The sequence below is a fragment of the Ambystoma mexicanum genome, chromosome 10 (genome assembly GCF_040938575.1).
Source record: "Ambystoma mexicanum isolate Mex_15411 chromosome 10, UKY_AmexF1_1, whole genome shotgun sequence".
In the NCBI taxonomy this organism is placed as follows: domain Eukaryota; kingdom Metazoa; phylum Chordata; class Amphibia; order Caudata; family Ambystomatidae; genus Ambystoma; species Ambystoma mexicanum.
The window spans coordinates 181,968,842-181,985,139 of NC_090932.1; the positions used below are offsets into that span (position 1 = coordinate 181,968,842).

At 44.6% G+C, this 16,298-nt stretch overlaps 1 protein-coding gene across 8 annotated transcripts in view; it reads left to right on the top strand.

Moving 5' to 3' along the window:
• Positions 1–16,298, top strand: part of ANK1 (ankyrin 1) — a 2,823,483-nt gene that overhangs the window by 1,840,673 nt on the left and 966,512 nt on the right. For all 8 annotated transcript variants that reach the window (XM_069617665.1, XM_069617670.1, XM_069617666.1 and 5 more), the window contains one exon: positions 15,643–15,739. In XM_069617665.1, coding sequence (XP_069473766.1) covers positions 15,643–15,739 — 97 coding nt within the window. The remainder of the gene's footprint in view (positions 1–15,642; positions 15,740–16,298) is intronic.

Sequence of the window (16,298 nt, forward strand, 5' to 3'; positions counted from 1 at the left end):
CAAGCTGGGCTTCTCCCTCAATTTCAAAAAGTCCAGAGTGACACCCTCTCAAATGCTCCAGTTCATAAGAGTGGTCCTGGACTCCTCCTCGGAGAAGACTTTTGCTCCCAAAGAAATCTTGCTGAATCTGCTCTGCATATTCAGCAGATGGTCACATAATTCCATCACACCCACACATTGCCAGCCCTGGACTTCGTGTGTCTGGTGTGTCTATCGACATCCTGCATTTTTATGGTGCCAGAGGCCCACTGAGAATGAGTTCACTTCAGTGGGCCCTCAGTGATCACAGTTCTCGGGCAACATGACGGACCTGCTACAGGTCCCGGGGAGGGTCACATAGGACCAACTGTTGTGGACCTGCAGAGAGAGCTTAATGGCAGGAAAACCTTTTTGGCAACTGTTGCTGGAGGACACTGTAGTGATGGAGGCCTCTTTGAAGAGCTGGGTTGCACAACTGAACGAGCTGAACATTTTTTGTTATGAAAATTCATTCCCCAACGTGGCTGAGCACAGGGAATAAAACAATTAAACGGAGGTCCCCGCATTACGTCCAGCTTCGAGGATGAAGCGCTCCGAGGGACCTAGATGCCAATGCTGCATGGCACCCCATGCTGTCGTAAAAGTCACTGAGATCTGCTAAGGCAGGGAGAATATATATAAGATGGGGAATCCGTAACAGGAATATCCATCAGAAAGAACCTTACAAGGATTAAGTAATTTGTTCTTCGCCCCCACCTGGTAGTGTAATGGAGCTCTGTGCTGTTGCTGACTCCATCACAGCATCAGTGGACCTCTTTCACTGGAAATTATGCCTTAGGTACTGCACAAATAAGGAGCCACACAACCTCTCTGAGCTCAATTCCTGAGATTTTGAAACTGTCATCTTTAGCTTTTTTTAATCTGCGTCTTGTCACCTCCTAAATTGGGATTTAAGGTCTATAAAACGTAGGGGAGGCAGATGTTGGTCTCTGACCCACACCTTCCTCGTGAGTGATGGATTAGTGAGGGTCAACATACAGAGAATGTTGGGTTCTGTCAATCTATTCACCCAAAGGCCACGAGGGCGTGCTTTGGCCAAGAAGACACCAGAAAAAGCTATACCGAAAAAGTCACTGCCCTCAGGACTCTCAACCATCCTTCCAGATCATAGGAGAGTGTGAGAGGGATAGGAAATGATAAAAGAAGCAGGCGTAGCAATTTAGGTCGGACCTGGGTCTTCCTCTTATCCTCTGGGAAGTGGGGCCACCTATCGAAGCCCCTGAATTTGAGTTTGTAGGAGTAATCCACTTGAGCACTTGTGAAGGTTAATGACATACTCACCTTCCCCTTTTGGGCCTCTTCCTCTGTGCAGTGCCAGGCTTTCTGAGCTTCAGTGCTCAATGTGTTCAGGCAAACCCCTCCATCCCTGCTACCAGTTGACACTGTTGCTCCCTCGCAGGACAACAGAGGCTGTTGCCACATTCTCCCTTGCATTCTTACAGGTTTGGTTTTGAGTTCACTGCCAACGGTGCGTTAGTCTTTGTAGCTAGTGCCAGCCTCTATACTTACTCTCTGGGTGCCAGCTCCATGGAGCCATTGCTGAGGTCAGTATCAGCGCCCCACCATTTTGCTTCGGTTTTAGGGCTGGAGGCCCACATTGTATTTTTGCAGACAGGAACTCTTCATTGGCTTGTTTTGAGTCTTTCTTTCCAGAGGAGGAAGATATGTTCTGGATACCCACAGACCCCGATATTGTGTCAGTGGTTTGAGGATCGTGGCCAGACTTTGTTGGTTGCCTGAGTTTCATTGCTAAGGTGGTTGAGTCTGTGGGCCTGCTCCATTAGTGGGTCATAAGGTCCATGCTCTGACAGACTGCAGTTTGAATTGTGCTTTGTTATGTTATACTGATTTTAAAAGCACAGTGTTGTATAGTGCTTGGAGTGAATGCAGGTGCATGATGATGCTGAGAGAATGTTGGTGTGCCTGAGAGAATGTTTGTGTGTGAATGCAGGAATGACTGTCATCAAGGTTCCAGGAGTTAGCAGTTGGAGAGGCCTAGCCTGGGTGTTAGGACCCAGTGGTTCAATGTATCAACTTGATATGTAACTAGAATAAAACTTACCTGAGGAACCTTGCAAAAGTGTCCAAGGAATGTGCTGTTCTACACACAGTATATGCTCAAGGTGCACCATGGTGCTACATTATTAAACGGTGGGCTGAAAGTTGTTTGCAGAGTCAGATCATGTTTAATAATTCTGTATTTAAAGATTTCCCGAAATAAGAGTGTTCTCTGGTGATCTAACTACCACAGGAAGTTTATTCCAAAGACAAATGACATGGTCCAAAAAGGACCACCCCCCCCCCACTTCTTTTGAAGAGATTATTGAAGAAAGCAGCAAGAAGAAAATCGTTACAAAGGTCTCCATAAAGGGATTGGATTGTAAGAAATTCTTCTGTTTTTAAAGAAAGGGGATTTCTTGTGGTGAAAAGTCTTGTTCGCATACACAGAGAATTACAGACCAAACTCTCAACGGATTTTATTATGCAACTCAAGAGAAGTGCTATCCTATTATCTTCATTGCAGCAGAAACATTTTGAAATGTATTCTCCAAGGGCAAAGGTATTTGTGCAACCCGCCCCCTCGCCCGGTGCACAATTGGGCAAACCAGGCACTGAAAGGGGGCATTTATGCGCATTTCAAAGTACATCAATATTTCGGAACCATGATGCACTTTGTAATGTGCGGTTCTTGAACATGTTCCCCTAGTGCGCAATACATGAATGATAATATCTAACCCTGTAATGCATTTTTCTTAAGTGGAATAGGAATGCTTGTTTCTTTTTTTAACATTTCACAATTACAGACCCTTAAAAGGTCAATCCCTGTGAAATGTGCTCCCAACCGCAGCATGCTCCTGACACTAATGTATGCAAGGAGGCTGGGTAGAGCATAATTTGCACTTCTGTCCAGTCCACTAGAAATGTACAGGTCACTTTTATGAATTACGTCCTTGTGCATTTCTCAAAGTAACACAATAAATTGCATATTCTGCGCATTTTGTTTGAATTAATTTTGACAATCTTAACTACTCGAAGACAGAGCAATTGCCATCGAGACGTGAAGCCCAATATGCAAATATTAAAGTAATGTGCTGAGACATAGGGCAGAGGTTTTTTAAGTTTCCTTATTTGAAAATGACTGGGTTGAATCAACTTGCTTACCTGGTGGGGGGATGGACAGTTGATTCTCCAGGATAAGACCTTAGTTGCTAACTTACAGGAGATGTTGGCGCGCCCAAGGTATGCAGCCAGATGTTCTTGTTCCAGAGATTCTGTTTTTCTTTTTAATCCGATTGTATGTATAGGTATATGCAAGTTTACAAGGCGTTGGCTTAATCTGAAAATAATCCCCAACCTCCAATAAATGTACTCTCCAACCCCTCCCCTATGCAGTCCATGTATTCGACACATTTCCCGGTTCATCTGTGAAGATACTTCAACCGTACAGGTAAAAAGGAAGTCTGACGAGATATGCTTCCCTTGATGCATTGAGGACACTTCCCACATCATCAATAATTCAACAGCCCTTATGCTGTCTGCCTCGAAAGGCAATATGGAGTCCTTATTTATCCCCAAATCACAAAGAATGTAATGATGCCGTCATGTAGCACAAATGTGATCTCCTCACTAATCGTGTGCACAGTTTTTAGTAAGCAGGTCATTTATTGTGGGGGAGTATTGGAATTTGCAATGAGTGGCTATCATGGTCCTCGCTATCAGTAAGGCTTTGGTTTTGAATTCACTATACCTGTGTCTCGAGCACTGAACTACTCCTATTCTATTTCCCAGAAGAGTAACGACCAGGAAGTGGGTAGTTTAACATCTGAGATGACAAGGATGGCTGACAGCATCTCATCCCAATACCATTGTTCATTGCACAGTACCAGTAGATGATCATATTTTAACCAGTTCTTATGTCTAGTTCTCAGGTTTTTTTTAAATCTTCCCTATGCCTTCAGCCATGTTTATTTTTAAGGACCTCCGTATTTCTCAACTATTCCAACTTAAAAAAATGTTCTTTGCAGCTATATCTGCATCATAGTATCCATGTCGCTTAGTGAGCGTGGCAGTTACCCAGTTGCTGAACAGATTACCCTAATAATGAGCTTTTGCAGAGATTTTTCTGATTATCTTTTCTGGGTCTATAGATTGCATGGCTATGATAGTTTCCATATTATTCAAAATGTAATGGTTGAAAAGTTTGATATTTCTGGAGGTCCAGATGATACAATGTTTCTAGTGGCATTTGAATTTGTTTTCCTGTTTTATCACACTTGATATTCCTTGCATTCCCCTTTTTAGTAATCAATAAAGGTGCCACCGCCCTGACCATAGTTGAGACCCTGTTTACGGGGGCATATGTACATTCAAACCCTAGTTTTGATAGGTTTGATGAAAAAGACATGATAAAGTCCAAAATGTTCAAAGATGAAATGTAAATACAGGACCAATTATAGCGATAAATAGAGTCAGGGAGCAGCACCAGATTCAGATCTTTAGAATGTATAACTCTCAATTGAGGAATACAATGGAGAAGTTTTAATAAAAATGAGCGGTTCATAAAAGGGCTCTCCAAAATTGCAAATAGGTCATAGACCATCAGCATATGTTTCACCCTTTCTTGCTTTTTCTCAGAGTTGAGCTTATTCCACATTGTCTGATACTCACTGTGTGTTATGGTCCCATCTTTCCCACTAACCACATCTGCATATAGAAGAGATGGTGTAGGAATTGCTGCATTTACCATGGAAGTAGCTGCAGCTAGTAGTTCACTGTCCGATGTGTCTGTTGGGAACCCCCGCCATCTCATCTGTATCTGGAAAGTATTGGAGGGATTAGCCATTTTTAACCAGGTGTTCAGATAGCCAGCCAGATTGCTGCTTCTGTTTAGTGCAGGCATAGTTGTTTCATATTTAGCCTCAGAGGTTTCTCTTATTTCATTTAGATCTGAGTCAGCCGCCAAGGAAAGGGACTTTTGTTTCCTCTGAACTTTTTTGGAGGGCACTGTGACATTGGTTGTGTTTTTGCATTGTTTCTTGACTTGTTTCTTGTTTTCTTTTTGCCATGTTTTTCCCCTTATTTCCACTGAACTATGCCTCATTAGAAGTATGTATACTCTTGATGCACCAGTCTACAGATTCTGTCAAATAAATGCCACCACCCCTTGGATTCTCGCCATTGGAACTTCAGTTTGCTCATTCAATGTATTTTCAAGAGTCTTGTCCCTGGGGTTAGCTTGCGCCAATCCATGCAGTCAGGACTCGACACAGCCAATTGTGTCGGGAGATCTATGGCAACGAGTTCTGTCATGCGAAGATTCTCCTGGCTGAGAAAGTCAGGGTTTGCGCAGGTCGTACAAACAAAGTTGCTTGATATGCCCTTTGACATCTCGCATCTTTTTGGACAAAAGCCAGATGACAGCCTTGATAAATTACAGGCGTCTAAGGCTGCAACAAAGTCCTTAGGTGCAGAGATAAGACAGCCTGCTCAACTTTCCACTCAATGGAAGGGCACATTTTTTTTCGTTTTTACAATTATGGACAAAAAGGTAAAAAGCCAGATGACCGTCAAGGCCAAGGTCAAAGACATTTCTCTCAATCTTTCAGAGGTGGAGAAGGTAAGACCTAGACCGTCAGATCTGTTCCCTCTAGTGCGGTCCCTGACACAAAACCTCTTTAAGGACTTCTGCCACACTACACCGGTAGAGAGCATCTGTCACACCAGTTGCAAGAATGGTGCGCATTACTTCAGACACATGGGCTGCCTCCCATTTTTAAAGCGCCCTCCAGATTGCCCCATCTGACCAGACCACCTCCTGCTCCAGACCCACTGCTCCTTCAAGAGGTTTCTTCTCTACTGGAGAAGGACGCCATAGATTAGGTATGTTTACAGAAAGTAAGAGGGGATGTACTCTCACTATATGGTCCCAAAGACTGCTCAATTTGCAGAATGGACAGACTAGCTGCCTAGGGGGGAGATGTAGCCATTATAGCTAGAAATACCCTGAATATGAGAGAAACCTCTAACACACCTATCCCTTCAGGGGAACAACTATCAGTAAAAATGGCCTTGACCCCAACCACTACTTTGAATATGCACTTGATATACAGACCACCAGGGCCTGCACTCACCTTTGAAAATGACGTATCCCAGCTCATCCAATTCTAAACCAAAATCCCAAACCATTATCATGGGTAATTTCAATTTAGGTCTTAACGACGCGCTAGACAAAAATGCACTATCCCTTGCTAATACGATTTCAGCACTAGACTTCTCACACCGCATCCAGAACCCTACACATGTAAAAGGAGGCATCCTAGATTGGATAGCAAACCTGAACTGTAACTCAGTCATCACTTCAAATTCGGCCTGTCCTTGGTCGGATCACCACCTTATAACTTTTAACATCGATGGCACCAACTGTCCCAACAAGAAATAAACGGAACATCACACCCGATAGCCTACTACCTCTTCTGCTACCAATAATAGCTCCCGAGAAGGATGTAAAAAATGACCCTACTTTAATCACAAAACAGTACAATGAAACGGTACTCACAGCAATAGACAAACTAGCTCTTCTGTCCACACGCAAAGCTAAACAATTGGCGCACTTAAACAGGTGGTTCACCCCTACCTTAAAATAACTAAGAAAGTCTAAGAGAAGAGTGGAATCGCACTGGAAAAAACAACCTAATGAACTAAACAAACTTGAATTTACCAAAGCGGGCCATGAGTACAAACAAGAGGTCCTTCTGACAAAAAACTCAGTATACAATCAAAGAATAGCCAAGGCTAAGTCTAAAAGCAAGAAACTCTTCTCTATCCTCAGAGAATTAGAATTGCCGGTCCTCCAAGCAGAAAGCTGCAATAAGGATGCTAACTGGTGTTCCAATATCCAGACTGCTCTTCTAGATACAATTACACTACTTCAATCTAAACTTACAGCCAAAAGAAATCTAGTCCATCCAACTGAACTAACTATCAAGCTCTCTAACGTCACAGCCAACAATGGACTCTCTCATTTCGAATTTACGGAGGTCACTAACCCAGAAGTCCTGCATTTTATCTCAAGCCTTAAACCATCAAGGTGCCAAGGCGACACATGCCTGGCTACAGTCATCAGAGACTGCGGACCACAATTGACTCCCTTCATCACAAACCTCATCAGTGCCTCGTTCAGAAACAATTGTGTCCCAACAGACTTAAAAAACGCATGGGTCTTACCCCTACTAAAGAAGCCTACACTTGATCCAAACATACCAACTAATTACCACCCAATCACAACAGTGCTCTTCCTACTAAAAATACTAGACAGGGCAGCATATCTCCAAATTCAAAAGTACCTGGAATCCAATAACCTTCTTGGGTTACGTCAGTCCGGGTTCCGCCCTAGACATGGGACTGAAAGAGACCTTTTGGATTTAAAAATCCAAATGGATGAATTAAAAGATAAGGGAAAACTAGCCCTTCTTCTCCTATTGGACCTCTCAGCTGCGTTTGATCTTGTGAACCATAATATCTTGTGCAAACACTTGGCCTCAGCAGCACACTTCTCCCCAAACACCACACAATGGATAGCGTCCTTCTTAACAGATAGAACAATGAGAGTGTTCTCCCCTAAGGTTGAAGCCCAACCTACAGCGGTTAAATGTGTAGTACCCTAAGGGTCATGCGTCTCCCCAACTTTATATAATATTTTCACCAAACCCCTATTTGACCGCTTGGACAATTTGCGTGTCACCTACACCAATTATGCAGATGAAACCCAAATCCTCATCCCCATCACTGGTGATCATGCCACTGACACCGCCACGAGTTGCTCCTCATAGGATCACAACTTCAGCTATCCAAATTAAAGGACTCCAACAAATCCTTTAACATTGATGGTTGTTAGGCCGAATTGCAGGCAGTACCCTCTGGGAATACCACACACAATTAGGACTACAGGTGTAAGCAAAAACCAACCTTTGATATAAGTCTGTACCACATACTTTTGGTAGCGAGCTGAACAGCCAGGCTTATCTCAAGAGGGAATGTGAGCAGTAGAAGAAGTTACACAGAAGTATCACAATCACAGTGGTTCAAGTAGAAACTTACACTCAAGGTTTCTTGGTAAAAAATACTTAAACATTTATTTACACAATAATTTGGAAAACATTCACTAGTAGAAATCAACTCAATATTAAACACCCATACACTACAGTAGCAAACCCTAAGTTGTAGAGACAGTTTGAGCTCCCCTGAAAAAGGAGCCAAATGGCACTTCAGTACTTTTAAATGGGAATACAAAGCATAGGTTTGTATAAAGGGTTAGAAAACACTTCTTTCAGATAATGCAAAGGTTCAATGTACCAGGAGGGACAGGTCAGTTCAATTCAATAGGCCAGGCCAAAGTCAATAGTCTAGTGTTCTTGGATAGGACAGAACAGTTCTGGTACATGTGGAGAAGTCTTTGTAAACGTTTTTAGAAGTAGTTCAGATGATAAAGAAAGATAGGCTGGGTCACAAGCTGATTGGGCATGCAAGTTTGGAAAGTTTCACAAACTTTCACTGCGAGAGTTAGGATCTCTCAACTGGATAGCACAGTACCTTAAAGTGAAGCAAAAAGATGCAGCTGAATACATTGGTTCCTGGCAGTTCCTGCAGATCTCGCTGTTCCTGAGCCTCTGTTGTGGGGACAAGAGGTAGGACGTCGGGGGACTCCTGCAGTGCACGGGATTGTCGTCGAAGCAAACAAAATGGTGTCACTTTAGCTCAAGTAGCAGTGGCTTCCAAACACAAACTGGTGTCCTTCTCCCTGGTTAACCTTAACCAGCTCCGAGAATGGTATCCAGGCGTTTGCTGAGTTGATTGGTCCCACCAACTCAAAGGAAAAAGCCGTCCTTGAAGGAGCTTCTCTGTCGAATCGAGATCTGGCAATTCGGAGTTGCAGCAGGGCTTCACCGGGCAAACCAACGGTCCAGTGGTTCCAGCAGCCGTCCTCTTCCAGCTCGTCTTTGGTTTTTTTGTTCCAGTGGTCGACTCTGCCTTCCAGTCCTGGAGACCCGCCTTTTAAACACTTTTCTCCCATTCATTCCAGTCTAGCTGTCACTCACCCAGCAGGGTTGCTGTCCTTGCCGCACAGTCAGCCAGCCAATCACGCCAGAGTGCATTTGGGTCTCCTAGGAGACCAAGCACAGGGAGTTTCGGGCACCTCCCTCACTTCCTGCCAACCCCAAACACTCAGACGCCATCGGCGGACTTCAGTCCTGAAGCCCGCCAAAGGCTCATGAACAAAGTGACCAAACCTAGTTTGGCGCGCAGAGTTAAACACCAGAAGGACCTTTCCACAAAGAAACGGCGAAAAAAGATGACCAGAGTCTGTTTTTACAGAGGAGTCTTGGGCGCCAAATTGAAAAACATGGCGGCCTGATTTTTAGCCACTGGTGTTCAAGGTCGGTAAAAATAATGGTAGTTCGTAATAAAACCACTGGCACCAGCCATTTCAATAGGAAAGGATAGCTTTTAACAGCTACAAGAGTGTTTAGACATAGGGGATACTAAGTAACCCCTCCAGAACTCTATAGGAAGATAGTGTGTGCTGGGTCTATGAATTTAAAAAGACTAGTAAAATCAATTTAACTTTACATTCTCTGGGGAATAATAGTTGAGGAGGTTCGTCAGGAAAGACACATTCAAGATGGTAACACTCTCACAGATCCTCCAGGCCCTAGAAATTCAGGATTGATTGGTGTCACTCGACCAACAGGACACTTTCTTCATGTGCCGATCCATCAAAAGCACAGGAAGTACCTGAGGTTCGTCATACGCAACACTCACCGCCAGTTCTGCCTAGGGCTTACCTCCAGGCTGTTGGCCAGACTCTGGTAAGGGGGGATCCACATCTTTCCCTGCTTGGAAGATTGTTTAATCAGAGCACGGTCTCCGGATCAAGCCCCGGATCATCTCAATCCCTGCCACCTTCTCCACAAGCTGGGCTTCTCCCTCAATTTAAAGAAGTCTCAGATGACACCTTTTCAAATGCTCTAATTCATCGGAGCAGTCCTGGATTCTCCCTTGGGCAAGGCTTTCACTCCTGAGGTGAGAGCTTTACTCATCCTGCAGATGGTCACCAAATTCCAGAATGCCCAATATCTGCCAGTCCTAGACTTTCTACGGGTGCTCTGCCTCATGGCATCCTGCATTTTGCTGGCACCAGAGGGTCAACTGAGAATGAGATCACTCCAATGGGCCCTCAGATATCAGTGGTCACAGTTCTCTGGCAGTATGACCGACTTGATTCAAGTCCCGATCAGAGTTGACCAGGATCTCCTATGGTGGACTTGCACAGAGAACGTGAAGGCGGGAGAACCGTTTTGGCAACCGTGGCTTGAGGCGACCGTAGTGACGAAGGCATCTCTGAAAGGCTAGGGTACTCGCCTGAACAAGTTGACGGTGAGCAGGTTGTGGTGTATGGCGGAGACAAAACTTCACATAAACCCGTTAGAGATGAGGGTGGTCAGACTGGCACTGATGGCCTTTTTGCCCTCCATACAGGGGAAGACTGTCCTGATCATGACAGACAATACAGTAGCCATGCACTACATCAACAAGAGAGGTGGTGTAGGGTCACACTCCCTGTGCAGAGAGGTGATGCAGCTCTGGTGTGTGTGTTACAGAACAGGATCTCCCTGTTGGCAATTCACCGCACCAGGAAGGAAAACATGATGGCGGATGTCCTGACCAGGCAGGGCTCAGTCTCCCACAAGTGGGAGCTGTGCCAGAAAGTTCTCCTAGACATCTTCACCATTTAGAGAACCCCCCCAAGTGGGTCTGTTTGCCTCCAATGTGAACAGGAAGTTCAACATTTAACAAAAGAAAGACTCAGGGGAATGCAAATAGCCCCGAGATTCGTCCCCTTAATAAGGCTTGCGACTGCTTCTGAACAAGAGGATCTCATGGCTCCCATGTAGGTCCTCCCTAAGCATGAAACCCACCAATTAGATGGCCACCTTAGCAAACATACCAATTATGCCAGTGGGTAATACATACACTTTTAATATTTTATTAAATTGACAGTAATATGAACATATTAATATGATTGTAAAATACAGCAAAAAACACTGAACTGTTAAAAACACATTTCATATCATTTTAAATATACAGATTACTAAGTGTCGTTAAACCATACCTCAAAACACTCTAAAAAACCAAATCTGATAAACTAATTAATAGAAATAACTGACTAATAGTACAGAAAAAGAGACCCTATAAAGTGATAAAACACTCCTGATAAATACCAAAGATAGTCCCTATCATAGGGGGTACTTTCTTACAACACTTTATGTTCTTATTCTATGAATCCGCATCAAACCTGGTGTGCGGTTCTCAATTGTTCAATTCTTCATTGCACAGTGTTGGTTAGAGTACAACACACAGAAAAACCCGACATGTTTCGTTCTCTAACACTAGTAGAGACAATGGGCCTCATTACAACTCAGGCGGTAAGGGGTTTACGGCGCCGTAAACAGCGCCGACCCTTACCGCCTGAGTACGAGGTCCCTTAGCGCCATGGCAGACTTAACACCTGCTTTTAGCAGGTGTTAAAATCCATGGCGCTAAGGGACCATGGAGTTAATTACGCCACCGTAATTTACGGTGGCGTAATTAACGCCTTCCCCACTCCCATTATGCCCTATGGGGCAAAAATGGGAATGGGGAAGGGTAAATGGGGATTGGGGACTTACCGCCCCGCCAAGGTCGGAATGGGGCGGTAAGTCCGCCAACCACCATGGCGTAAACGTAGTTTACGTCATGGTGGTAAAGTCACGGCCCAGGCGGTAATTTACCGCCTGGGTCGTAATGAGGGCCAATGTGAGAACTTCTTCAGGGGTGAGAAAGATGGCGATTTATCAAAACAATAGGTCTTGGCTCTTAAAACACCATGTATCAACAAGATTGTGTTATCTTCATTGTGGACTTCATGCAACCTAGGGAGGAACAACATAGAAAAACAGCTGTGAGTATAAACTGGTCATTTGAAGCACAAAAACAACAGGAATATAATTGTCCTGTTGATGGCTCACCGTATAGTTATTCACAATTAATGTTACTAGACGGATGGATAAACAGGTCTTCGTAGTAGATACTACCAACTCTGCAAACAAAACAAAATACACCAATTTGAGAAAATGTGTGCCAAGCAACTCAACCTCTGTGAGTCATGCCAAAGTACATTTTATTAAAACAAATCTCCCTCGGGAACTCTACAAAACATACCAAAGTTGCCCACTGATTTGGTGCTCTATCATTTATACAACAGTCTCTTTCACTCCAAAGAGAATGATAGTGCACAGTATCAACACCGAAAGCACACCTGCTGCTTTTGCACTCCAAAGGCTCCAGCACTGAGCTAGTGGCTGTCTTAACCTCCAGACCTCACCTCTTACATATGAGAAGAGAGAAGGCTCGCCTTTCAAGGGACCATAGGCAGGAAACGCTCTTTTATGAGCCTCAATGCAAATAGCGGCTCGCAATTTACACATATTCAAATGGGAATGATACCCTGTGTGCCGTCTAACACCAATAGAGAAAGAAGGGTGTGAGGCTTACCCTTGATGGAGTCGTAAGCCGCTAATGCTGGCATTAGACACTGACACGTTGTAAAATCCGATGTCCCTTTCCTGTGCAGTCAAATCGGTAGTCAAATTGGCAGAAGTAATTAAATCGGCAGAAGTAATCAATGGGGAAAGTTCAAACCTTTCTGCTCTGGGGAATTTCCCCTGAGAGGAGCACTGGGGAACTGGGGGACACATTGGTGGTGGACTGGAACTTCCAGCTCCTGTATGTGTTCCCATCGATTCCCATCATCCCTCAAGTGATCAGGAGGTTGAAGAGGTATGCAGAAACCCTGGTCCTAATTGCCCCAGACTGGGCTATGAGGACGTGGTATCCGGACCTTCTGGACATGGCCATCTGTCCTCCACATCGTTTTCGCCGAGGCTGGTCCTTCTCTCTTAAGAGAGGGGGCTGGTTCTTCACCCTAGTGTCCACATGTTCAACTAGTATGCCTGGCTTCTGAAAGGCTAAGGTATAGGGATTGGGACCTTCCAGAAGATGTGATGGAGGTTTTGCTTTCGGCCAGAAGGCCAGCAACTGATGCTCTATACAGCTGCTGTTGTAATACATTCTGCAGCTGGTGCAGAGCACAGGATGTGAACCTTTCTTATGTGACACCTCATGGGTGTTGTCCTTTCTTCTTCATCTGGCAAGAAAGAGCATTCAGGTCACCACCATCAAGGGCTATTTAGCTGTGCTTTCTATTTACAAGCGCAAGCCAAAATAAGGGTAATTCTTCTCGATCCCTTTGCTGATGCCATTTTTATTATGCCAGACTAACACTTTCCCTCCGACACCTTTCATGGTACCAACATGGTATTTAAACTTAGTGTTAACTTTTCTTATGGCTTCCCCATTTTAGTCCTTACATATCTGTCCTCTGAGGCTACTATCTTGGAAGAAAGCCTTTTTGGTCACCATTTCCTCAGCCTGGAGAGTAAGCGAATTGCATGGCCTGTCCTGTAAACCACCTTTTACCATATTTTCCAAAATCAAGATGCACCCCTAGTTCCTTCTGAAGGTCATATAGGTTTTTCACTTGTCTCAGACAATCTGTCTGCCAGCCTTCTATCTTCCTCCTCATCCTTCCAAGGAGGAGGAAATGCTGCATAGGTTCAATCCCAAGAGGGCTATGAGTTTCTACATCACGAGGACAAGACAATTCAGGCTGGAAGACCATTGGATATACAGGCCCCAAAACTTGTAAATGAATAATGAAGCAAACCATCTCTAGATGGATAGTGCTTTGTGTGTCTGAGTGCTATACCAGAGCAGGTAAGGACATCGCTGAAGGCTTCAGGGCACATTCCACTAGAGGTGTGGCAACTACTTCTGCTTTTCAAAGATGGGTACCTGTAAAGGATATCTGTCAGGCTGCAACATGTTCCTCCATACTCAGGGTGGCAAAACACTACTGCCTGGAAACAGTTTTTGCAAATGAGCCTCCATTTGGCCTGGCTGTCCTCCAACAACTAGTGTCATAATCACCATTGTGTTTGCTCCTTCCCTCCTACGTAAGGATCTTACTATACAAGTCTATCTAAGATGGGGAATCCATGAGAGGACACAATGGGCCTCATTACAACTCAGGCGGTAAGGGGTTTACGGCGCCGTAAACAGCGCCGACCCTTACCGCCTGAGTACGAGGTCCCTTAGCGGCATGGCGGATTTAACACCTGCTTTTAGCAGGTGTTAAAATCCATGGCGCTAAGGGACCATGGAGTTAATTACGCCACCGTAATTTACGGTGGCATAATTAACGCCTTCCGCACTCCCATTATGCCCTATGGGGCAAAAATGGGAATGGGGAAGGGTAAATGGGGATTGGGGACTTACCGCCCCGCCAAACTCGGAATGGGGCGGTAAGTCCGCCAACCTCCATGGCGTAAACGTAGTTTACGCCATGGTGGTAAAGTCACGGCCCAGGCGGTAACTTACCGCCTGGGTCGTAATGAGGCCCAATGCTTTAGAAAAACAGATCACTTAACCCTGGTAATGTTCTTTCTACAGGATGTTCCTCCCACGGATTCCTCATCGCCCTCCCAGCCTTGCCCATGGTTAAGGCGCTCCCTAGTACGATTATGCGATGACTCTCCTTTAACGCGCAAACAGTTAATTTTGTCTGTACCGTGGCTGTGCAATGAGAAAAAGCGACAACTGAGGTAACAGGGCACTGAGTGCGCCATTTGTATCTGCATCAACATCACGTCCGGTCATGAAGATGACGACTCGACGGCCATCGACGCCAGTGCGCACGATGCCCCCCACTAGGAAAACGTTTCAGAGAGCTGCAAAGCAGGAGAATATATATCTAATATGAGGAATCTGTGGTCTTCTGTCACATCGATGACTCTGTCCACTGAAACATTAATAGCCACATCTTGTGGCCTATCAATAAGACCATCCTCTAACCCATCACCACACTCACCATATGGCTTATCAATAACCCATCCATGTGGCACATCATCAGGCATCCTACCGTCTGACCCATCATCAATCCAACCTATGAACCATTCTTAATCCCATCTACTGACCCATTGTTAATCACATCTTCAGACCAATTTCTAATCCATGCAATAAACCATCAATAACCCCACCATGTGACCCATCAATTACTTCCCATTGGTTGCACCCCCTTGTTTTCACTACATGTTGTTTCCTATCAGTCCCTTTCTGACTTCTTTTTAGAACTCTTTGTATGACTCCATCCATCACTCCTCTTGTATGACTCCATCCATCACTCCTCTGATGCTCCCTCTTTTGCCCACTGTCTCCGTGTACTACTCCTTCCATGGCTCACTGTGTTCGCCTGACCAGCATTCTACTGTTTTACTCTCCAAGCTTCTCATACCTTGTTGCTTCTAGTATTGCTCTGCCCTGCTTTCTATTGTTGCTTATGTCACACCCTCTAAAAAGCTCTCTATTGCTTTCCCTAACACTACTTACAATACTTTTTCTGTCATTCCTTAGGTAATCTAATACATGTTAATATTTGTTTTGATGCAGGAGGCACCGCCGAAGCACAGTGGGAAGATATAACAGGAACAACCAAGCTTGTATATGCAAATGAGTGTGCAAGTTTTACCACCAATGTGTCTGCCAGGTGAGGACAGACATATGCACACATTTTAGTGTGCACAAAATAATGCACACACACAGACATGCAGATATGCACCTACATCTGTGTGCACACAGATGTATGCACACACTGGTAAGTGCACAGGCATATCTGTGTACTTACTTGACCTTGCCCTGAATTATACTGTCTACTGATCTCAAACTCCCTTGTGAACGATGGACATTGTATTTCAAACAGACTCAGTTCTTGCCTTTGAAGGACATTGGACATATTTCAGATGGTCTCCAGTTCTAGTGCCGAGTGGGACATTACCTTTGCTTGAGCGCGTCTCTGATTCTAGTCATACAGTAGACATTGGCTACATCTCAAGCCTCTGGGAGTAATCCTTGTTGGGATATTGTCTGTTTTTCAGATATGATATGATATGATATTTTATTTATATCGCGCTCGTACACAAGTGTTTAAGAGCGCGACAAGGCAAGGGAGGGGGGAACAGGGGAGGACAAAACAACAATCTTACTTGGCCCAGTGACATTGAGAACGCACAAGTGCATGAGAGAGGGGGAAGGAGAAAAGTGCAAGG